Genomic DNA, 26,358 nt, shown 5'->3' with positions numbered 1-26,358 from the left:
TTCTAGGCAATTTTAGGTACCCATGTACAATATAGAATGCAATAAAGTACATGAAATGCAATCTCTCATAAAGAAAAGAAAGAGAGAAAACCTCATGGGAATAACCCTCCTCCGAAAAGAGAGATGAAGACACAATGCATGGATGGATGGAGTACTCAAGACGCCCTAAGAACTACATACATCATGTATATACAAATAATGACCCCCCCATAGGAAGGATGATAGGAGACATGATATCCCCCCCATAATGAAGAAGCTCCAATGTTGATAAAGTGTACCTGCAAACAAAAGAGAATCCAATGCCTACAAGAAATATGTCTCCCCTTAGGAATAAATAAATACATCAAATAATGAAGAGGCCAATCCATATGAAAATGGAAGAATGAGGAATAAGGTCTCCATGCATTCATCTTTGAAGATTGAAAAGGTGTCTCCAAGCTCAAAGATTCCATCACATCATCAAGGTGAACTATGAAATGTAACAAACCAAGTGAAGAAGAATAATAGAGTGTCAATCTCTAAAGAAGGTGAAGAAGTATCTGCAACTATGATGCTATCATCAAAGAATAGAGAAACCCCTCAAATATGTCTCCCAAATCTGAAATGTGAGACTCCACAAATAATGAACCAATATTTGGCAAGTAGGAATCCCAGTCAGGAAGACAAATAGATGTCTCTTGTAACGACTCTTTAGAATCACTAAAGAGATGAATTTGTGATCTCAACTAGAGAAGTAGGAGCTGCATGAGGAGTCATTGGATCATCCTCTCTCTCAATAAATGCAAATTCTTTAATCTCCCCTAAGGTATCACCATCATATGGAATATTATATGTATCATCAAGTGGAATAAGGCAATCTGAACTAGGATCATCTCGAAAAGGAGGAACACCTGGATCTCCAAATATCTCCCAAATAATTGTCCAAACTACGTGTTGACATTGAATACCTCTCAATTTGAAGTAGATGTCATTGAAGAGACACCAACTAATGCTACTACAAATCAAATTTATAATATGAGCATTCTTTTCTCCCTAAACATATTGCTTCCCTTGTGACTTAGGCTCAAGAATGAGTTCATCTACAATTTGTGATTATTCCTTTTGCCCATGGCTCATAATTATCCTCAGTCAAAAGTATTACGATAGGATGTGTTTCATAACCTATGATTATATCAATGATACACTTCTCACATCACAAAATGAGATCAACAAATGATTACACACCACAATTAGGCTATAATAGACTTAGATCACTATGCAAAGGAGCAAACTAAGGCCTATGCATTATCCTGGTCATTGAAAATGGATATCAGATCTGGAAAATATGGAAAAAATTTATGCACTTTCAGAAAACAATTGCACCTGAAAAGGAGTTTATATGAGCCCAAACAAGACCTTGGAAGTTGGGAAAATTGAGATTTGTGATTTTCAGAAAAACTCTGAAGCAGAGATCCACAATCTTCTGCACCACTGTGTAGATCGTGAAATTCTACCCCATAACAAAAAAATGCTTTGAAGGAGCCCAGATGATTGAGATATTGCTGTTTGAAAATTGCCTCTGAAATTATTTTTTCTGAATCGCTACTGCCACACCTCCAAAAATCAAATGGCTCTAGATTTGGCCTCAAATGTCCAATTTGGATGAAACAAGATTAGATTGAGGGGTTTTTGGACCTCCTCTATATGATGTCAACCTTGGACTTGCACTAGCAAGGTCCAATTTTCACCTGCAATATAAAGTCACAAAATACATAATGCCAAGTTTCCCTAAAATAGATGATGAATTAATTAATGATGTCCAAACTGCCCAAATTTGCACCAATCAATGAATCAAGTTGATGGAGCCCTAAATTTTGCAGATTATGACCTCCATTTCATTACCCTCGCTAACCTTCTCGAGGAAAAATAATTAATCTTATTACTGATGTGAAGAATCTAGTGATACAAATATATATTAACTATGTGGTATAAAATATTCGAAAGAGACATTGTGGCCGTCCATTGGAAAGAACCTCATTGAACATGTGAAAAATGGAGATGATTAAGGTGTTTTTTGAATGTACATATGGAAGCACAATGAAAAAGATTTTGTCGAGGAGTCAACGTATACTTTGCTACCTGTGAAGGAACCATCAGAATTGTTAACTTATTGAGGCTTGGGTAGGAAGCTTAAACATCGAGGGATCTTGGACTTTCAATAACAGATCACAGGTGAAGAAGACATCTTTCAGTTACCATCTCCAAAGACCAGCCCTCGCTGCATTAGTATAAGAGAATCAGTTTTCTTCTGGATGGGTCTGCTTGATTAAATGCAAAAGTCTGAATTGAAGCATATTACTGGAGCTTCTTGTTAGGCATAACTGGGGAAAAATAAAAAGGGTATAGATTGTAATACTGTTTGTAAATGGATGGAGCATTGCAGTTGTACAGATTAATACACTTTAACTATTTTGTAGTGGCCTGCATCGCACAATGCACCTGGAGATACATAACATACTTGGAATTCAACTTGGAGTAATTTGACACTGACATGACATATCAATCAATGCCTTAGAAGAAATATTACTTTGATAGACTCTGCCATGGAACAAAGATATGCAGAGATAATAATAAGACAATGGCTACACATGTACAGTGAACATTCAACGATTCTCAAGGCTCCGAAGAAGATATCAAACTTGAACAGGAGAGGCAAACTCATATACGCAACATGGACAAACAAAGCATGATAGCCACGCAGGACAAAGAAACTCGCCAACATCATGATACGAAGAAAAAGGCATGTATTTGCGGAATATGTAAACACTATGAAATCTGGAAGTCAAACAGTGATTTCAAAAGCAGCGATTCAATTCCTAAATCATCGTCCGACATCATATGCAGAAACGGTAAGGAGAAATGCTAAAAATGGATGACCTGCAGTAATATTTGGATGAATTCATTTAGCGGCACTCCTATATTAATCACGTCAAAGCTATAAAGAGCGTTGAAATGTATATAAGACAAAAGAATAAATAATGTCGACAGTTTCCAAGCGGCAATAAGAAGCGATGGGTATATGGTGACAAAATATGGAGATTTGCGGCAGATTCTGTTATTTTACACATTAAAGCATTCGTATATGCCATTGTAGATTATGTCCATCGATAATACAAACTTTTAGTTCGTTTTAAAGGGACATAACTTTTTGAAAAGAAACGTCTCTTTTTAAAACCTAATATAAAGTAGGGAATGCATTATTCGACAAGACGCATTCAAAACAAAGATTCATATTCACGAATACTTATGCATTCATGTCAATCTAAATATGACATTAATACTAATCAATCAAATTCAAAAATTTAAAAGATTATATTAGATTTCAAATGTTTATTTTTTTAAAAATTTTTCATTATTTTATAAATTACATTTTATATCCATTCTATTGGTCCATACTATTTTTGGTGAGAGAGAAAATTAATTTTCTTCAACAAAAAATACAAATATATTCTAACAACTTCATTTTACATTAATGAATGTATTAATTATAACTTTATCTTTTCCACTTTTGTGACAAGTTGATAAGATTTTACTTTTTCAATCATTTTATCTTCCACCTCACATAACATGTCTAATCAATATTAATTATCACAATCTATTAAATATTTTATATTTTATATTTTAAATATATTTATTATTAGTTTTACATTGATGTTTTTATTTTTGACTATTTGATATAACTTGTTCCTAAACTTCATGTAATGCATAAGTTCTATATATATATATGTATGTATGTCTTTTTAATATAATTTCAATATGTTACATCTTTGTATTTGAATTTTTAATTTTTTTAAAATTTTGTTTTTTTAATAAAATAGTTAAATTATTACTATTATTTTACTTTTATAAAAATAAATTAAATAATATTATTTTTTAATTATATTTTAAAATAGTGTTTGTAATATGTATAATTGATAAGTGTTACAATTTTTAAATTATATTATTTATTATTATTAATATTTTTTGTTTAAACAATTTATCATTTAGTTTAAACACGTTTAAAACTTAAATATATATTTTAATATTAAATTAATAATTATATTTTATATCAAAAAAAAATTAAAGAAATAACTACAAAATATAAATAATTCAATTCTAAAAGATATATAAATTATTATTAAGTTTTTATAAACTATGTATTAAAATTAAATAGTTATATTTTATTTCTTATTTATTACATCATATTTATTCATCAACATCAAATTTATATGTATCACAATACTTATGCATTCATGTCAATGCAAATATGACATCAACACTAACCAATCAAATCAAAGAATTTAAAAGATTATATGAGATTTCAAATGTTTAAATCTTTTTCTAATTTTTCATTATTTTATAAATCACATTTTTCATCTATTCTATTGGTCCATACTATTTTTGGTGAGGGAGAAAATTAATTTTCTTCAACAAAAAATACAAATATTTTCTAACAACTTCATTTTATGAATGTATTAATTACAACTTTATCTTTTCCACATTTGTGACAAGTTGATAAGATTCTATTTTTTCAATCATTTTATCTTCCACCTCATTAATATTAATTAACACAATCTATTAAATATTTTTAATTTCTTATTTTAAATATATTTATTATTAGTTTTACATTGATTTTATTTTTGACTATTTGATATAATTTGTTCCTAAAACTTCATGTAATGCATAAGTTCAAATATGTGTGTGTGTGTGTGTCTCTTTTTAATATAATTTCAATATGTTATAATTTTTTATTTGAATTTTTAATTATTTTTAAAATTTATTTTTTTAATAAAAGTAGTTAAATTATTACTATTATTTTATTTTTATAAAAATAAATTATTTTTTTAATTATATTTTATAATAGTGTTTGTAATATGTATAATTGATAAGTGTTACAATTTATAAATTATATCATTTATTATTATTATTAATTTTTTTATTTAAACAATTTATCATTTAGTTTAAATATATATTTTAATATTAAATTAATAATTATATTTCATATCAAAAAACATACTAAAGAAATAACCATAAAAAAAGAAATAATTCAATTCTAAAAGATATATAAATTATTATTAGGTTTTTATAAACTATGTATTAAAATTAAATAGTTATATTTTATTTCTTATTTATTACATCATATTTATTCATCAACATCAATTTTATATGTATTACATCTATTTATTATTTACAAATGTACATATTAAATTATATAGATATTATTTCATAATTAAAAATTATTTAATTTTATGAAAAATTTGGAAATACAAAACATTAAATAGTAAACCTTCTCTAATTGTGTAAAATTAAACAATTAGTTTTACTTATAAAATATTTTTATATTTCAATACATTTCATTTTTTCTTATAGAAGTGTGAGTTTTAATATAAAAATTAAATTCTTAGTTTCATTAATATATATATATATATATATATATTATTATAACCATGATTTTATTTTGACTCTTTGTTTTATTAAGAAAAATAATTATATTTAATTCTCTCTCTCTCTCTCTCTCTCTCACACACACACACACACACACACACACACACACACACACACACACACACACACACACACAACTTATGTTGGTATTATTCTATCTTACTATTTTATCTCTCTTCCTCTTCCTCCTCTATATTATCTATCTTTTTTTTTTCCTCGACATATATGTTTATGTTGTTATTGTTGTATACTGCTATTTATCTCTACCTATATCTCTATCCTAGTTTTTGTCCAGTGCTAATGATTAAAAATAGTGTGAGTTCCATTTGATAATCAAGATGAGAATAATACATAGTTGGGGGAGTTATTCCAACTACTTATGGTTGTCTAGTAGCATGCATGATATGCTTAAACATATAATGTGATAGTCCAAATGCTTCATCACTTCTTCAAGTTCTATAATTCAAATATTGGTATGGATATCTTTCCTCATTGCACATAATTTAAGTTGTCAATGTAGAAGGTGCAAATTTGTCTAAATCATATGTATTGATCGTAGTATGATATTAAGTACTTAGTACCATATTGGGGACTTTGGCCTCTTATTCTTGGGCTTAAATGCCCAAAGATATAATAATATAGCACGAGAACTTAACAACAAAATATGAGCCATCCTATCAAATCACAAGCGCATTTCTAAGACGAGAATTTAAATTTGGACTCTCACTCATCTACACCTCTACAACCATTATGTGTTAGGCAAGAACTATGATGCATTGTGTCTCTTGTTTGTATGGAGGAATAAGGAGCCAAAAACGACTTTGTAATATATTATAATATTATACTTCAATGATTTATAAAAGTCTGTAAACAATTTATGTCAAATAAGTGAACGAGGTCGTTTATGACATTTTAATCTCAATCATCACAGATCATGCCAGTCTATCTCCCTGACTGTAAGAGTTAAAGTGCAATCTGGACTAGTTTAGAATTGAGTATATATATTTGATCTGTCACGTCTTAATTATTAAACTGTTTATAGTTTATGTGCATAGAATATTATAAAGTTGTACATTATAATCTTCATTGTAGCTGACTCTTTTCCCTGAATAAGCTAGAGCATTGGTGTTTTATATTTGAAGTCAAAAAATCTATAACTTCCTTATTACAAACTTCAAATCCATTGCTAAAAACCTTATACAAAATATTCATTTCAAACTATCACATAACTCCATATTAATCGAGTTCAAAGACCTTGCTAGCTGAAGAACTCCAAAGCTTAAATTTGCTATAAAAAAGTTTTGAACCAAACAATTAGTGTTTGAGGTGAAGGTCTACCCGCTTGGGTGTAGGAGAGCCTAAAGTGCAGGAGAATCAAGGTGATTCTCGTTCGTTGGCCGGAACTAATTGTGGAATCCTATTGGAGAAGTGGCAGGCTCTTGGATTTCCAATCTTCGGTTTTGGGAACTGACACAAGCCAAGAGTGCTATCTTGAGAAGAGGTTTTCACGACGACTCTGATACCATGTTGTTTTAGGTGACTCTACAACACCCCTAGGATCAAATGGAAGACCAAGATAACTTAAGAAGATATTGGTAAGCAATTGCATTAAGATACAAGAATGATATGATTGATAATAAATATCAATAGATTACATGGACATTCCTGAACATGTACATAATATGCCTCTGTATATGATGCAAGCTAAACTTTGGAATGTCTTTCGTGGGATAAATTCAACACAAAAGGCCTCATCAAAGGCTCACACTCATCAATTTGGGGCTCCTTGCACTTATCTTTCCACACTACTCTCTTTGCTATAGGAACATACTCAGCTATAGGAGCATAGAACATTAAACACTCTTCTTAGTTCACCTTCACAGCTTTAAGACAAACACTTATCATGCAACCAACAAAACAGAGAGCATACTTTAAATCTACAAAACCAATAGTGCACAATCCTCAAAATCTTCAAGAACTTGGCAGATTAACAATTTTCCTTTAACAACCCCATCTGTAAATCTGAATTCTGTTTTTTTTCATAAAATGACAGGAAGAGGCAAATTTTTCAAACAACTCTCTACAACAATTTCTAGCAAACTAGAATCAAAAGTTAATCATCCAAGCTAATGAAATGATAGGAAGAATAAACCCTTCTTTAGTAACAATGACTTCACTCCCAATATTCCAAGAAACATCAATAAATTTGTAGAATAAATCCACAAATACAGTTACTCTTCAAACATACAAAATCAACTCATGGCTGTTCTGGCAGTTTGGATACTACCTGAAAGAGACACTTGTAACTTTCGTTCTTGAACATATTTTCAAAATCCCTTCGGTGGAAATCTAGAGAATCAAGTTTACAAGAACATATCCAAAGATTGAGAAAATCCAACGATGGCTTAGGAGGATATGACCCCTGTAACAACACCCAATTTTCTATCAAAACACACTCAAGAAATTCATGGTTAAACCAATAAGGGCATTAAATTTCTCACACATGATATAACCATTCCATTTCAAATTGATATTAATGGAACATGTCATGAAATGCAAAAAATGGTAAAATGAAAAATGGGTAGACATACAGAGACGTCACCCAATTAATTATGCATGTCCATTTGGTTCTCCTACAACAAAAATAATAGTACGACATTAGAAGAAAACATAAAATTATTAATGATCCTCCAGTGGCCAACAAAGACCATTGGAGGATCTTTAGAAATCCTCCATGTGAAGGTTACTTTCACAACAACAAAGAGTTCTGACACGCTAAAGAGGAAATGAAAATGACTCTAAGATACAGAGATAGGGAACTCAATAACTCGAAAGAAATTCAAAGTAGAACAGAAAACATGCATGCAAAACTCTACACAAAGGCAACCAAGAAATGTCGTATGAATGCTGAAAACACAAGAAGTTGGAAGAAAAACCAAGAAAACTTAAATCTATTCTCTTCTCCAACCCTTTACAAGATGAATCCATTCATCATTTTGAAGAATCATAGTTTTGTAACTTCCAAGAACCCATCAAATCCCTTCTTGCAATTACATTCAAATACCAACTGTTTCTAAAGATTGCCCATGTTATTTTGGCATCTTTTCCCTACCTAATAATTAATTTGAAACTTTCAAGATTTTCCCATACAAACACTTTGGGAAAATAAAACTCAAATTAAAACACTAAAAGCATAATAATGAAACTAAAGCCTAAGTCCTAAGTGGCTAATGTCTAGTCAACTTATATGGGATGCCACCACGACATTGCCACCACATAGAAAATTGACTTTTATTGAAAACTTGGAAATTCTCTCTCTCTCTCTCTCTCTCTCTCACACACACACACACGACTTTTAAACTTAAAATTAAACTATTAAATCTATCTAATCTTTTATCTTTTCCCCGCACCAATATGAAGTAAGGGTCTGTTTGGTTCGTGGAATTTAAAAAACTGGGATTTCTACAAACCTTGGTTTAGCCAAATCAAGGTTTTGCAAATCTTCATTTTGATTTTTGGGATTTTACTTAAGCTTTTCGTTTCACTCGGAAGATGTGTGTGAAGACACATTTTTATGTGTAAGCTTGGAGTTGAAGGCAAATTTCAAAAAGTAGTCCAATCTATTGTTTTTACACTACTTAAAAAACATAACCAAGTTTTGATTTTCAATTCCTACTTGCTAATAGGAAGTTGGAAAGCTTGATTTTGAGGCAAAATTGGAAGTCCGAAATGCGAATTCCTAAAGGCGATAAGAGATAGTGATAAGGAGAAGATAAGATATGACTGTAACATCCGGTTTTCTCGAGTCTAAGTTAACATCTAACATACTCAAAGAATACAGTTACTACTTCGTTTCATAGGAAGACAATTATATCATTCATGTTCATGTAAATAAGTTTTACCGTTAAAAAAAAAGTTAGACAAAATTTCTTAACTAAAAACTAAAAACACCATCAAATGAAATTACTACAGAAATTAAAAACCACATACCTTAGAAAATGAGATCGAAATCAAAACTAGGGATGCTTCTGCAACCACCCAGGTTAGTTCACAATACCACTTTAACTATCATCTAAAAAATCACTATCTCAAAATTAAATGATAATTACAGTTAAATACCACTAAATCTAAAAGTAGGGCATCACATACCACTATATCAATTAGGGCATCATTTATCATTGGTTCAGTTAGGGCTTCTAATATCGCTATATCACTTAGGGCTTCCACTACCATGGATTCAATTAGGGCTTCTGATACCACTAATTCAAACAGGGCTTCCAATACCACGTATTCAATTAGGGCTTTCGATACCATTGTATCATTTAGGGTTCCAATCATCTCTTAATCAATTAGTGCTTTAGATTCCTTTCCTTTCAATTACTTAACTGTGATAGTATCTCAAGATTAGAAATATGCTTATATTCGATATTCATATAAATAAAAAGCAATCCATGAATCTATCTCTTATATCTAGGTGTAAAATAACAACAACAATGATATAACTCAAATTAATCTTACCTCTTCATAAATAAAAGTGATATTACCTGTTTTTGTTAAACAATTGACTGCATAGCTTATCTCTATCTGACTCACAACTGACATCTTGGAGAGAGGTGAAACATTGTCAGGGGCTTAACCACTTAACCTTGAACCACAAGTTATCCCCACATGATCTCTAAGAGAAAGGCCTTCCCTACCCAGAATAGACAGGGGATATCTTGACATCCACTGGGCTTCCTGGTAATTAACTCACCACACGACTTGGCAGCAGGAGTTCATAATAACAGGAATATGCATGAGCTATTAATTGATTCATATTAAAAATGATAAATGTTGTTCAGTCATATTTGATACTGATTCATATTATTGATGATTCCTTTCTCTCACCTCATCACCCATCTCCTTGGCTACACAGTCAGGTGAATCCTAGGTATTCAAATTTCTCAACGCAGACAACTTTGTCAATTATTCAAGAAGATTACATACATCTAGTATTTCACAATTTGTGATTACATAATTATGTTTTTAAAAGATTTCAAAAATTGAATGTTTAATTAATTAATTTAATCATAATTGATCTCTTCCGCGTTCTTGCAGATTAACTCCACCTCTTCACCATTTCATGGCTTCTTTGTCAGTGAATTCCTTGGTGTTAATAGTATTCTGGATTTGTTTGGAAAATTGTGATAGCATGTGCATTGATGTTGATTTATAAAATCAATCAAGTTTAAACATCTGCCATTTGAATTTATAAATAATGTATTCTCAAAGTTACTCGAATAATGATCTCTGACGCATTTCAGAAAACCAACTAGTATTATATATTAATCACAAACTACTATGCCTAGTTGGCTATGGATACAGAACATGTCTAAATCAGAAAAGAGATGGAACATGTTTAATTTATTCTTTGACTTACCATCATGTAGCAAGTTTTTATCCATTGCTTTTGCTTTACACCTCTCTTCACTTATAATGGCATTTCGCCAGTGAATTCCTTGGTGTGGAATATATATATTTACCAGACAAAGATGATTGTATTAAATTCTGATCAAAGTTACTATTCAAGGTTCTATGGCATATTCAAAGGTTGATACTTTAAAACTAAAACAAAGATTATTAATGAGATATTGGACATAATAGTTGAACCAAAAATATTCGATTTTCAGACTAAAAAGGAAATAGATGGCTTCACAACATTTTCTAATTTGGAATAATCATAAACTATTTCAAGTTCAGTCATATTCCAATGGATAGTCCAGGCTCACAGCCAACTCAATGATATGATGGAGAACATACATATATCAATGGTTTATTCAGTCAAGGCATATGAAAGTATATTAAAAACATATTGGAAAAAATCCTTACGTGAATGTAAATCTGTCCCTGAACTCTTCTACAGCAGTATGAAAGACACAATCTTTGCTTTGGTCGCAGTCAGGGAGGCATGAGAGCAATATGAAAAGATATAAAGTAAAAAATAAATGGAAGTAAGTCCCAGTTCCCTCCTTAATGTTGTGAGCCGTGAGTCATCGAAACTATGAGGAAAAGATGAATGAATCGGTACACTCAGGAGGGGCTCTAATATAAAGATTATCTTGGCTCATCGGCTTCCAACAGTTACAAGAAACCATCCGAATGCCAATCAAATCAAATTTTTAAAAGAAAAAATAAAGTTGAATTTTTTTTTACAATTCAAATTGTCAAAAATTAAATCGATCTCCATGCCAAGTGTTACCATTAAAAAGCAAAGAATATTAAATCGGAAAGAATAGAGTTGGAAAGTTATAATTTGAGAATTATAATAATTCAAATGTTATTATAATTTGAACGTTATTAAAATCTTATATGTACAAGCAACATTACTTTATTAATTATTAAATTATAATGGTGCCAAATCATTTATACATATATGAATGTTTATAAATATTAATTAAAATAATATGATGAAAGATAAATGAAAATTCTTTGAGATATGTTTTATAGTTTAACCCAATTATTTAATTTAAATTATTTGTTTAAATAACTTAGGCGGTTCCCACAAATGCATCCTGTTCCAAGTTACTAGGTCCTCTACCCATGTGTCTAGTGATGGTGATGCTCTTGCCTAATTTTTTTCTGACAATGCTTCCACCCCACTGACATGCTCCGTACAAGGAAATTCTCCATCGTTAAATTATATTATCATCATAATAAATTATTTAAATAATCACAACGGTTAACCATCTTCATTTCATGAATTCGTGATTAACGATCAACTAACATGTCATCTTCACTTGAAATCACAACGACTAACTATCTTACCATTTCGCCAGATTATAACAAATTACACTGCCAACTAACTTCATGCGAATCCCAACAGCTATATTTCAAGTTAGGTAAAAAATTGGGATGTAACATACCATTCCCCTTGTGGTTCATCTTCCTCGATGAACTTGAAATTATAACGAACATTATAAAGGAGTATATTTTTAATTTTATTTTTGGCATGTAACGTACCATTTCCCTTGTGTTTCATCTTCCTCGATGACCTCTGCAATTTAGACACTAAAAGAATATTCCAAATTCAAGATATATATATATATATATATATATATATATATATATATATATATATATATATATATATATAACATTGTGATATCATTTCTTTTCTCAATTGGGTCAGAATGAAATTCATAATCGAAGCTCAAGATCCATTTTTGCTTAAAGTTTCCAGAAAGATACTTGCATGGTAACATAAAATTAAACACATACTCACTTGAGTTCTCTTTACCGTACTTGTGGTTTTCTTAGTATCATTTGAGTTGATTCTATTTCATGTTCCTGTCATACTCATATAGGCACTCACCATATCATTAGTTCGATTCCATATTGATATCTTCATTTAAGAGAATGTTCAGGGTTCAATGACCAAAAGTAAGATAAGCATTCAAAATTGAAATTCTTCAACTAGCAAGTTCTTGATCTTAATTTAAATCACTTATACATACCATTTGGCACAAGGCACTTATTAATGGGTGGATCGTCCTAGTAAACTTACAGATCACCTGAAAAAGATTATTAGATCGATGTTTTTCCATATGTAACCTTGGCCTCTTTGCCTATCTTATCGCAATAGCATTTCATTATAATAATAATTTCATGATAGAATATACACTTAATCTCCAAAGCAATATACAACAGCTCAATATGTAAAGTCAACATTGCATGTGTATTATACATGTATAGCAGTGTGTCAAACGGTAAAAACATGATATACTATGCAAGATCATCATACATCAAATCAAGATCATAAGCATCTGAAACAATTCATAAGATTCTTATCGAGTGGCTCATCATTCATCTGTATTATCTGGAAGTTTATCTTTTCCATTTCTGTGATTTAGGCTTCCATGCCCATCTCGTCAAAGTTTACATCTATAAACAAGCATTGATAATTCTAATTATGCAAGTGTGTTTACTCCATACTAGAGCACATAATGATCTTGTCGTTTAATTAACATCAAAAAAGATCATGGTTCATAGTTTTGTTTTCATTCGGTTTAGGTTCAAATAGGTAACCATTTATTTCTATCATTAATTGCATAAAGAATTATTTAGCCATCATGATGGATTTTGATAACTTTTTTATCAAGATTATATAAACTGTGTTTGGATTGCGCAAGCCTCGGCATCAGGACCCATTTTAATGTTTTCATTCTCTATTAAGAATGGCTCTCCCTCTTGGGATAAGGCATATGTATCATTTTGGTCCTGCCATCTGAGTAATCAGGTGGGTTGAAGTCCCAACAGTTATTCTCCAAAATAACTGAAGCGTTTAGACAATCAACAAAGATCACATGTTCGACACATCTGCCCATATCTACCCTAGCCAAGGATTTCAAATTGGGTCTACAAACCCGATCTCCACCAACTTGACTTGCCAATCCTTGTTATCTTCTTAATTAGGTTTCATCTTTATGATATTATAGTTTATACATTTGTCCATTTTATATCATCTTGACCTTCTTGGCTATTTTGAAAGATTTTCCAGTGTGTTTTTCCAGTTTTGATTGCAATATCCGTTATGCAAAATAAATCTTTTTCAACATTTACATTTTCAGTTTCTTAGAAACAGTGTTGGACCCAACGTTTCAACGTTGAACCCAACGCTCTGATACCATGTAACATCCGGTTTTCTCGGGTCTAAATTAACATCTAACATACTCATAATACAGTTACTACTTTGTTTCATAGGAAGACAATTATATCATTCATGTTCATGTGAATAAGGTTTTTCGTTAAAAAAACAGTTAGACAAAATTTCTTAACTAAAAACTTAAAAACACCATCAAATGAAATTACTACGAAAATTAAAAACCACATACCTCGAAAACTAAGATCGAAATCAAAACTAGGGATGCTTCTGCAACCACCCGGGTTACTCCACAATACCACTTTAACAACTATCATCTAAAAAATCACTATCTCAAAATCAAATGATAATTACAATTAAATACCACTAAATCTAAAATTAGGGCATCACATATCACTGTATCAATTAGGGCATCATTTACCATCGGTTCAGTTAGGGCTTCTAATATCACTATATCACTTAGGGCTTCCGCTACCACGAATTCAGTTAGGGCTTCTGCTACCACAGATTCAATTAGGGCTTCTGATACCACTGTATCATTTAGGGTTCTAGTCATCTCTCAATCAATTAGGGCTTTAGATTCCTTTCCTTCCGAATACTTAACTATGATAATATCTCAAGATTAGAAATATGCTTATATTCGATATTCATATAAATGAAAAGCAATCCATGAATGCATCTCTTATATCTAGGTGTAAAATAACAGTAACAATGAAATAACTCAATTCAATCTTACCTCTTCATAAATAAAAGTGATATTACTTATTTCCATTAAACAATTGACTGCATAGCTTATCTCTATCTGAGTCACGATTGACATCTTGGGGAGAGGTGAAACATTGTCAAGGGCTTAACCACCCAACCTCGAACTACAACTTATCCCCACACGATCTCTAAGAGAAAGGCCCTTCCTACCCGGAATAAACAGGGAACATCTTGCCATTCATCGGGCTTCCTGGTAATTAACTCACCATACGACTTGGCAGCAGGAGTTCATAATAATAGGAATATGCATGAGCTATTAATTGATTCATATTAAAAATGATAAACGTTGTTCGGTCATATTTGATACTGATTCATATTATTGATGATTCCTTTCTCTCACCTCATCACCCATCTCCTTGGCTACACACCCAGGTGAATTCTAGGTATTCGAAATTCTCAAAGCAGACAACTCTGTCAATTATACAAGAAGATTACATACATCAAGTATTTCACAATCTATGATTACATTATTATGTTCTTAAAAGATTTCAAAAATTGAATGTTTAATTAATTAATTTAATCATAACTGATTTCTCTTCCGCGTTCTTGCAAATTAACTCCACCTCTTCACTATTTCATAGCTTCTCTGTCGGTGAATTCCTTGATATTAATAGTATTTTGGATTTGTTCAGAAAATTGTGATAGCATGTGCATTGATGTTGATTTATAAAATCAATCAAGTTTTAAACATCTGCCATTTGAATTTATAAATAATGTATTCTCAAGGTTACTCGAATAATGATCTCTGATGCACTTCAGAAAACTAACTAGTATCATATATTAATCACAAACTACTATGCCTAGCCATCTATGGATGAATACTAAATCAGAAAAGAAAAGTGATGGAACATGTTTAATTTATTCTCTGACCTACCATTATGTAGCAAGTTTTTATCCACTGCTTTTGCTTTACACCTCTTCACTTATAATGACATTTTGCCAGTGAATTCCTTGGTGTGGAATATATATATTTACCAAACAAAGATGATTGTATTAAATTTTGATCAAAGTTATTATTCAAGGTTCTATGGCATATTCAAAGGTTGATACTTTAAAACTAAAACAAAGATTATTAATGAGATGCTGGACAGAATAGTTGAACCAAAAATATTCAATTTTCGGACTAAAAAGGAAATAGACAGCTTCACAACATTTTCTAATTTGGAATAATTATAAACTATTTCAAGTTCAGTCAGATTCCAATGGATAGTCTAGGCTCACAGCCGAGCTCAGTAATATGATGGAGAACATAAATATATCGATGGTTTATTTAGTCAAGGCACATGAAAGTATAATAAATACATATTGGAAAAAATCCTTACGTGACTGTAAATCTATCCTTGAACTCTTCTACGGTAGAGAGAAAGACACGATCCTTGCTTTGGCCGCAGTTAGGGAGACATGAGAGCAATATGAAAAGATATAAAGTAAAAAAAAATTTGGAAGTAAGTCGTAGTTTCCTCCTTAACGCTATGAGTTGTGAGTCACCGAAACTATGAGGAAAAGATGAATGAATCGGTACACTTGGGACGCTCTAATATAAAGATTATCTTGGCTCATCGGCTTCCAATAGTTACAAGAAACCATCCGAATGCCAATCAAATCAAATTTTTAAAAGAAAAAATAAAGTTGAAAAAAAAATTATACAATTCAAATTGTAAAAAATTAAATCGCTCTCCATGCCAAGTGTTATTGTTAAAAAGCAAAGAATATTAAATCGGAAAGAATAGAGTTGGAAAGTTATAATTCGAGAATTATAATAATTCAAATGTTATTATAATTCGAACGTTATTAAAATCTTATATGTACAAACAACATTACTTTATTAATTATTAAATTATAATGGTGCCAAATCATTTATACATATATGAACGTTTATAAATATTAATTAAAATAATATGATGAAAGATAAATGAAAATCCTTTGTGATATGTTTTCTATTTAACCCAATTATTTAATTTAGATTATTTGTTTAAATAACTCATGCAGGTCCCACAAATGCAACTTGTTCCAAGTTGCTAGGTCCTCTACCCATCTGTCTAGTGCTGGTGGTGCTCTTGCCTAATTCTTTTCTGACAATTTTTCCACCCCACTGACATGCTCCATACAAGGAAATTCTCCACTGTTAAATTATGTTATCATCATAATAAACTATTTAAATAATCATAACAGTTAACCATCTTCTTAATTTCATGAATTCGTGTTTAACGATCAACTAACATGTCATCTTCACTTGAAATCACAATGACTATCTTACCATTTCGCCAGATTATAACAAATTAAACTGCCAACTGACTTAATGCGAATCCCAATAGTTGTATTTCAAGTTAGGTCAAAAATTGGGATGTAACAATCACCTATACAAGGTAGAATTACATGTCTACCAAAGGTGGATCATCCTCCATTATGCAACGAAATATGTGCAATGATGAGGATGATTATGTGATATGTGCACTAAAAGTAGAATAAGAAAACAACTATCACCACCTAGAGTGGACTTTTCCTACACCATGTTTTAATTGAGGTGTTTCAATGACAAATTACTATGCAATGCATTATCCTAAGTAAGCTTAAGTAAGTGTAATTAGTGAATATTTAATTACACCAACACAAATCAACTAATAGGGGTTTGTGAGATGTGCATCGTGGGTTTGGGCTTTGTGCTGATGACTAATGTGGTTGTTGCAATCATTAGTCCCAAGGTTCATGTTTAGAGCTGCATAGGGTTTAGGGCCATATAACTTGAGGAAAATTTAATTTTTAAAAGATATGCATCCAATTTCAAAGTGAACTTCAAGGGTAAATCATTTATAATTGATCCTGTGATCTTTATCCTAAATGCATTGGGGACTGTACTGCAGTTTTGAATAGTGCCAACCTGCTATGCCATTCTTCACTATAAATAGGTGGTAAATTGATGGAGCGCAGTAGTGGTCAAGAGCGGGTAGGATTGAGAGAGAAGAAGGTTGTGGTCTAGAAGTTTAGAGAAGAGCTTTTGAAGTTGAATCAACTTAGGGAATTTGATTTTTGTACTCCACTCTTGTTTTGTAAATGCATTAAATTGAAATATAAAAGTTAGGTCTAGATTTGTTGGAAGCCCTTGAAAAAGATATACTGGTGTAATCTGAAATTCTGGAGATTAATTTATTGTTCCAATTGTTTTTCATATTGTTGTTATAATGTTTTGAGTTTTCTTGTGCGTGCTGATGACTTTAAGACAAGACTGCAAGAATGTAGTCTTCAATTAAAAACCCTTACTGCAATTGTGTCATGAACTCTCAAGCCTTGTCTATTTAAAAAGTTCTGAGTGGAGTTTGAGCTTCATTTTCAATCATAGTGTGGAACTTGCTGAAATTTCAAAAGCTTCTAAATTCTTTTTCAAGTAAATCCAGTTTATTCCACTATGATTGTCAACAAACAACTTGAAGTTTCAATATACTCCAACAAAAGCAATATCTGTGGGCCCACTCAAATAAAAGTGAATAAGCTGCAACTATTTCTGAGCTGTCCAAGTTGATCTGGGATAACTACGTCTATGTTGTTTTAATCGATTCCTAGCTTTACCTTGCTCCATTGTCTTAGGTAAAGTGGGCATGCCTACAACGTCATTCTTTTGCACTCCTTGGATTCCATAATAATTAACATAGAATGCTGTCATACTTTACATGCCCAATTCTTGCATGCCATAAAGGACTAGTAAAAAGATTGCCTTCATCTCTAAGGTAATAAAATAGCTGAAACTCCTTTTGAGTTCGTACAACTTTCCATCTTCCCAACTTGTTAATGCAACTTAATTATCAGACTTCTTTTAACTACCACCTATCCATCTTCTGATCAAACGGAGTGGCTTTGTTACTGAATTAATACTAGAAACAAGTAGTTACATTGCAGTTAAGGAAGATACAATGTATAGTGAAGTACAAAATTTGGAAGCCCTGGCAAACCGAGTCAAATTGTTCCTTTTCCAACAAGCTTGAGACTTGTTTTATCTGCAAATAGATAGGCCCATAAACACCTTCACAAAGCTCCTCAAAATGGTTTCATCGAAATGTCAGGTCGTGTTTCTTTAGCATCTAATACCCAATCATCATGCCATATTCACTGTAAAATGATAGACAAAATTTGATGGGAAAGAATAAATTAATCATGATAAATATCACATGCAAATATCTAGATACCATCTAAGAGTGGCAAATTTTGTTTACATGTACAAATGTTCGCAACATTCTCAACATGTATATATTTTGAGTAGCCTTCATTAAATTTGCCTTACCTAAGTGTACTCCATAAGAGTAACAATTCTAGGCCTTTATATATAACATTTTGAGTTCAATGTATAGGCAGCTATGTGCAAGGGAGTCTTGAGCTTTACTCAAATCAGCTGAATGATTTACTAAATATGTTCATGATAGAATTGCAATGTAAGGTCTTTCTCTTGTGCAATAGCCTTCATTTGGCCAAGTATATTGTCAATTCAATCATACACCTCTCCAAGGCCAGGTGCATTAAAGTCCTTGTATCTACTGATTGTGAAGGCTAAAGCAATGATAGAGACTATGTTGCACATCAGCCAAGAAAATGCCACTTTTTACTGTCTACTTCACTTTCTTCCCTTGTTCTTATCTAGAGCGAGGCCACTAGTTCACTCCACTATGAAGACCATTAGTTGTAATGCATCTTTCAATTCAAGCATCCTCTCCAAGATATTGAAGTACAATACACATCTAGTTTTCATGAACTGAACTTTTATTCCTTGAAGGTCTTGAATATTGTATGTGAAGTATTGTGGTTGAAAATAAGCATATGCATATTGCAGCATCATGAATGACATGTTCAATCCAACTAGTTTTCTTCCGTGTCCTCTTCACTATTTATAGCATGCACACAACAATGGGTCACCAAATATGTTTCTGGGCTACTTCAATCAACTTCATTGCAGCTTTTTACACATTTGTTGTGTTTGTCACTACCTCAATCTCATTTTCAATGCCGACCTCCTCAATTACATCTCTAAAGATTTGGAACTAATAATAGGCATCCTTGCAATGTGATAAACAATTAATTGTAAGGCTATGTTACCCCAGGTTTCCAGGACGGGGGGACGTGGAAACGGGTTTCTGGGACGGATTTTTTTTCCTCGGAGCAGGAAACGGCAGTGGGAACAACTATATAAAAAGTAGGGAAAATTTTAAATATACAGGGAAATTTTAAATATTCTTATAAAAACATGGATAACGCATGCTTATATAAATTACAGAACCTTAACATATAATGTTTGTGTTAAATAATTTAACTTTAGAGTTCACATGAGAGTAGAAATCAAACAAATTATCAAAACTGAAACATTAATTTTATGGGACAGCCAAGGGAAAGGTTTCCGGAAGTTTCCGAGTTTCCAGGATGGGGGGGACATGGGGACGGGGTCAATTTTTGCTGGAAACGTGTCCCCGGGTAACATTGCTGTAAGGGTCCTTTGTGTATGTGACTAAGATGTTAATAAGTGGTCAATGTCCAATGTCTGCTCACACATCCATGACCACGCTGCATCTACTAGTGACCTAGGTAGCTTTTGTTTACTCCATTAAAATTTTAATCTTGGAATCATTCTTAATATTATTCTTAATTATGTCCTTCCTAATGGCACACGGGAAAGTTCTGCTCTTATTGTTTTTGCTACAGCCTCCCTATAATACTGTGAATGAGCCCCATAGAATGGAATGTCATTAGCAAATAAGAGTTTGTCAATGGCCTCTTTTGCCTCATCCTTGTTTGACACATTGAATAACTCTGACAGCACGTTTGGATTATCTCTAGTCAATTTACATTTTCCCTTTGGCTTTGCTGCCCTTGAACTAGATGGAAAAGCAAGAAATTGTCTCTTTTGGAAAGCAGTATAATTAGTAGTAGTAGGAACCCTTGATGGCATGGTAGTAGATGCACTAGTGTTTTCTTCAGCACAACCCCACAATTTATTTAATCCAGCTTTTGAGTGACAAGGCACCATATAACTTAGTGCCTGCAACTGCTCTGATAAACTTAGTAGCAAACTGTTATTTTAATTCAGACTTCTGATAAATTTCTTCTATTAAAGGTAGAGATCAGCAATCTCAATGCTATGATTGTATTCGAACTTGATCAGGAATTTCTGAATATGGTATTTGACCTTTAACAGATATTGAATGCAGAGATAGAAAGACTTATAGTTTTCAATGGTGCCATCTCTTGCATTCGCCATCGGATATATATAATACTGAGGGCAAATAGACATGATGGTTCAAATGCATTTGTTTCCAAGAGACACATTTATAACTGGTTGTTAACTATAACATGTTGCATCAGTGTTTAGTTTGAATTAACAAAATCAGATTGATCATGAATATAATTAATGCTAGATCGATGGGCAAGAGAAAACTGACTGCAGCATACTTGTTTGAGGAGTGATCAGTCAGATCGCCAACGGAAGGACTGTCAAATTTGACCATGAATATAGTTATGTATGTATACATGTATAACTGGTATACATGTATGCATACATGATTATCGGTTCCTCATTGTTTCCAGGCTGACCGATGCTATCACTTCTAACAGTGCCTTTGGTTGGGATATGAAGGAGGTGTAGATTTAACTCCACAATGTTGCCTTGAAATTCAGTTTGATGAAAATGACATTTGCATAGCCTGGTACTTCTCAACAGCCTAGACTTTGGTCATAGTTTGGTTACAAATTGTCTCAAGGGCAATATTTTATTTAAGGGACCCTTAGGCAAATTCTTCCAATAGCTTAGAAGGGAAACTTAATTTGCACTCTTAAAAGCACTATTTGCCTCTCCTCACACGTTTGTACTTGAGCCTTAAATTGAACCCCCATGGGCTCTTGGTGACACACTCGTGACTAATGTTGTGAGAAGTGGAACTCAGCTTGACATTGTGAGAAATGAAATTTATGGCTTAAACATAATGCCATAATGCAAGGGCTGAACACACAAGGATTTTCTTTTTGTTATCCTTAAGATTGCATCAAGTACACAAGTAGAAGGTACAAAAAAATATGAAAGCATAATGATAATGATACCCTAGTGCCACCAATGATAGTAAATTCAAAAGTACAGCCCCTATCTGGAAGTCAAATGACATATTGCTGTAAACATTGCAAAATTGTTCCATTATTGATCCTGAAAGAAGAATGCCACCCAAAGATTAGAAAGTTGATATTGCAACTTATATTATAGTTAAAGCTAGGTTTGTAGCTCAAGATAAGAAATATAGGTAACATGTAACCAATTTGTAGCGAGCTACACTCACTCTGAACCAATCTATGGAACAGTGGTGCATGCTTAACAAAAAAGCTTGCAACTAAACAACCAAAACTAGAAACAGACAATTTTTTGGTGATGCAAGATTGCTTCTCGATCAGGATGCTCTTGGATCACAAAGTCAATGCTGGAGGCCTCTGCTCTTTACACCTCACGAGCATATGTACATTTAAATGTTGTATTGTGATGCCATTGCCAGTTCAGGTTGGCATACATGGAAGACTTTATTCAATACAAATAAAGTTTTACAGCGGCATTTATACAGCAATGCAAGTAGGGTCCAAAACCACAACAAAACTGAAAACTGGAATCCAGTAAAGCCTACCACGACTTACCAAAACTGAATAATAAAATAATTAGCATGTAGTAAAAATCTTTACAAAATTTACAGCACAATAATATGAAGAATTGTAATCTATGAAGGAGAAAATATACTTATTTCCATTTTATATTTGCAAAAAAACCTTCCATATGCTCCCAAATCCCCACATATGATGAGCTCGCCAGCATTAACTTGCTAGCAGTAGATATATTTATTTGTAAATATCCATTTCTTCTAGAAACTGTTAGGTTGTCATACAGAAGGGTAAACTCTTTGCCCAGGAGTTTTCATGAAAAGAAGAAAAACAGTGAAAATTCTTAATTTCTAGTACATTCACTTGAAAATTTATTATATAATTTGATTGAGCAGTGTTATGCCCATTTATACCCATTTGCATGGCCTACAACACAAACACACACAGATGTGTGTGTGTGTGTGTTGCCACACTTTGGAAGCTCCCGGTGTCTCTCCATAATTTCTGTTTGTGGGATTTGTTATCTTCCCCTTTTAAAGCTTTTTTTAGGACAAAACTGTCACGGTGGTTACTTGTGTAACTCTGGAATGAGCTCAGTAAAATCCCTTTTATCTCTGTTAAAAGACTTTTCCCTAATTTGTAAAGCTACTACAGGTCCACATATGATGGTTAGTTTGGACTGATAGCTTGTGTACCTTTCAAGGGTCTTGCTTTTTTTCTGCTTCCTCCATTGTTTATGTTTGCAACATGTAAGATCATTCTTTTTTCCATACCAGCAATTCTGATTCTATGGTGACTTGTATCCACTTACATCTTAGCACTCCATTTGAACTTAAATAAAACAACTTATGGTCTCTTCTATCTTGTTGGAAAAAAGCTAGAAGTGGTTGAAAATTTTCTCGTGTGTAAGATCCTTTAAAAAAAGACAGTTAAAATGAAAAAAGAAAAAGTTTTCCTTGGCCTGGGCTAAATGAAATGCTTAGAATTGTGCACGACTTATGAAAATTGAATATTTGCATAAATTCTTGGAAGTATGAAACTTGAAGCATGTTTCCCTAGTAATCATCTGTATTCACCAAGTCAATGCCTTTATCTTATGCAAGAGACAACGAAACACATAAAGGCAGGAAATTAAGAAGTTATGATAGATAATAGTGACATTTTCATGCATGTGAGAGAAATTGCATTAATGCCCACAGATGACCGACCAAAAGTAGGTCAAGGGTACTAGACTACACCAGTTTACAAGGAAAGTTCTAGGAGGAGAATCCCAGAGAGGCTCCACAAAAGGACCACAAAGGGAAAAACTAATAATTAAATACAAATCAGCAGGGGACCCCAAGATAGGTGGTAACAAAACCGATACACATAGCCAAGTAGGGTTAATAAGAACCCCAAAGAGCAAAAGCTGAAAACTGGAGAGAGAAGAAAGTTCCTTTGTCATGGATACAATATTGTAAGAGTACACTGTACAGTAAATATTAGAACTCTTGTAGAATCTAGGTTTGAAAAAGCTTTACTTTCTCGTTATTATTTTATGTATTCAGCTAACTAGCGATGGCTAATGTTTATTCAGGGGTATGGCATTTGAGGATCCCACTAAACCCCATGGTCTGAGACTAGTCATTGAAGACTACCCATATGCTGCTGATGGTCTTCTTGTTTGGTCTGCTATCAAGGAATGGGTGGAAGATTATATATCCATTTATTACTCAGAACCCAACAGCATACCGAGTGACATTGAGCTTCAAGCGTGGTGGAATGAAGCAGTAAATAAAGGACATTATGATAAAAGAAATGAATCATGGTGGCCAAAATTGAAGACAAAGGAAGACCTAGCTGGGGTTTTGACTACGATCATCTGGGTAGCATCAGGACAGCACGCTGCCTTGAATTTCGGGCAGTATCCATATGGAGGATATGTGCCTAACCGACCGTGTCTAATGAGGAAATTAATCCCCAAGGAGAATGATCCAGACTACAAACAGTTCATTTCAAATCCACAAAGTATCTTCTTAGCATCAATGCCAACGCAGCTTCAAGCTACCAAAACCATGGCTGTTGTGGACACTCTTTCGACTCATTCAGCAGACGAAGAGTATTTGGGAGAGAGACATGAATCGAGGTGGACTAATGATCAAAGAGTGCAAGGTGCCTTTCAGAAGTTTTCTGCAAAAATGCAGGAAATAGAGGAAATCATAAACAGCAGGAATGAAGATTTGACTTACAGAAATAGGAATGGAGCTGGTGTACTACCCTATGAATTGTTGATGCCATCATCAGGTCCTGGTGTAACTGGTCGTGGCGTCCCCAACAGTGTCTCAATTTAGATCAAGCTGAACCTTCTTATTTGTAATAGCAACATACGAGTGAGATTTTCTATGTTTTCCCTCATTGGTTCTCAGATTTTGTGCAAGGAATGATCTATGGTGAGGTTATTTATGTACTAATAAGCCAGCCACAGTTTGTTCAAGTAGTTAAGTGCGGTGCAGATTTCAAAAAACACTCCGTCGTGCGAGGAACTGCAGCTGAGCCCCACAATTGTATGTACTATGGACTGAATAAAACAAACTTGTGCACTTAGCTGAAGTGAAAGGATAGGGTCGTCCGAGATAACTCTATCAATAAGGATCACCTTTCTCAGAGTTCATTTGAATTTTCGACGTTACATGTATTCATGTTTTGATAGTTCTCTGTCTGGTATTTAGTACGGTTTAAAAGACTGGTTTTATAAGTCTTCACTTTTGTGTTTTCATTATGTTGTCTATATAATTTAGGCTGTTATTGTACTTATCTTAGGCTTATACTTCTTTAATCAATTAGATCTATGTATTTTTATTTGAAATTTTGGTCATTGATTTTTGTATGTATATATGCAAGGTTTTTCAATTTCTTGGAATCACTATCTTTCAATTTCTTGGAATCACTACTCCTACTATTAGGCGATATTTTAGCATGTCTCCTCAAATAAATCAAATTTAACTTAATAATCTGAATTAAATTTTGAGAATCATACACAATTTTCAAAGCTATGAGATTTCCACAATCCATGCATAACGTTTTCCTTGACTCTTGACTCTCATGCATCTTGATTCTTGATGATGGATCATGTAGTATGATCCATAACATTGATGATAAAAAAACTTACACAATCTTTCCTTGAAAACTAATAGAACAATATACTATTTTTTAAAGAGGCTATTTAAGGAGATGCTAATAATAACAACTAAAATATACAACTGATAAAACATATTGAATAGTCTATCAATTTAAATAAAATACTAATACATTAAGATACAACTAAGTTATAATAGTAGCATTACATTTATATCACAAATTCTTTTATTTTTAATATTTTTATATTAAAAATATTATTTCACACATAAATATGTATATATTTTGTAAAGTTTCATCTAAAAATGTTAAATAATAATTAAACATCAAAATATTAATTAAATTATGTTGAACATTGTTTAATTTTTAATTTTTCTATTCTATTTAATTAAACTATTATAATTTACAACTCTAACCTAAATACAAGCCACTATGTGGCACTTTTTTTTATAGATATATTTGTTTGTTAAAATAATGTTATGATATTGGAAAAACTCAATTTATTTAATTTAATCATCTTAAATTATTAAGATACAACTAAGTTATAATAGTAGCATTACATTTATATCACAAATTCTTTTGTTTTTAATATTTTTATATTAAAAATATTATTTTTCACACATAAATATGTATATATTTTGTAAAGTTTCATCTAAAAATGTTAAATAATAATCAAACATCAAAATATTAATTAAATTATGTTGAACATTGTTTAATTTTTAATTTTTCTATTCTATCTAATTAAACTATTATAATTTACAACACTAACT

The 26,358-nt window shown here is 32.2% G+C and overlaps 1 protein-coding gene across 1 annotated transcript in view; it reads left to right on the top strand.

Annotated features, from left to right (window-relative positions):
* LOC149562169 (linoleate 13S-lipoxygenase 3-1, chloroplastic-like) overlaps positions 1–25,319 on the top strand; it is a 35,659-nt gene extending 10,340 nt beyond the window's left edge. Inside the window, exon 9 of the mRNA XM_089825701.1 lies at positions 24,051–25,319. Within this exon, the coding sequence (XP_089681827.1) occupies positions 24,051–24,804 (754 nt within the window). The 3' untranslated portion in view covers positions 24,805–25,319. The remainder of the gene's footprint in view (positions 1–24,050) is intronic.
* The last annotated feature ends 1,039 nt before the right edge of the window (positions 25,320–26,358 follow it).

The sequence above is a fragment of the Cupressus sempervirens genome, chromosome 4, assembly GCF_028749045.1.
Source record: "Cupressus sempervirens isolate cs-2001-9-10 chromosome 4, ASM2874904v1, whole genome shotgun sequence".
Lineage (NCBI taxonomy): Eukaryota > Viridiplantae > Streptophyta > Pinopsida > Cupressales > Cupressaceae > Cupressus > Cupressus sempervirens.
This window is presented reverse-complemented; position numbering and strand designations above follow the sequence as displayed.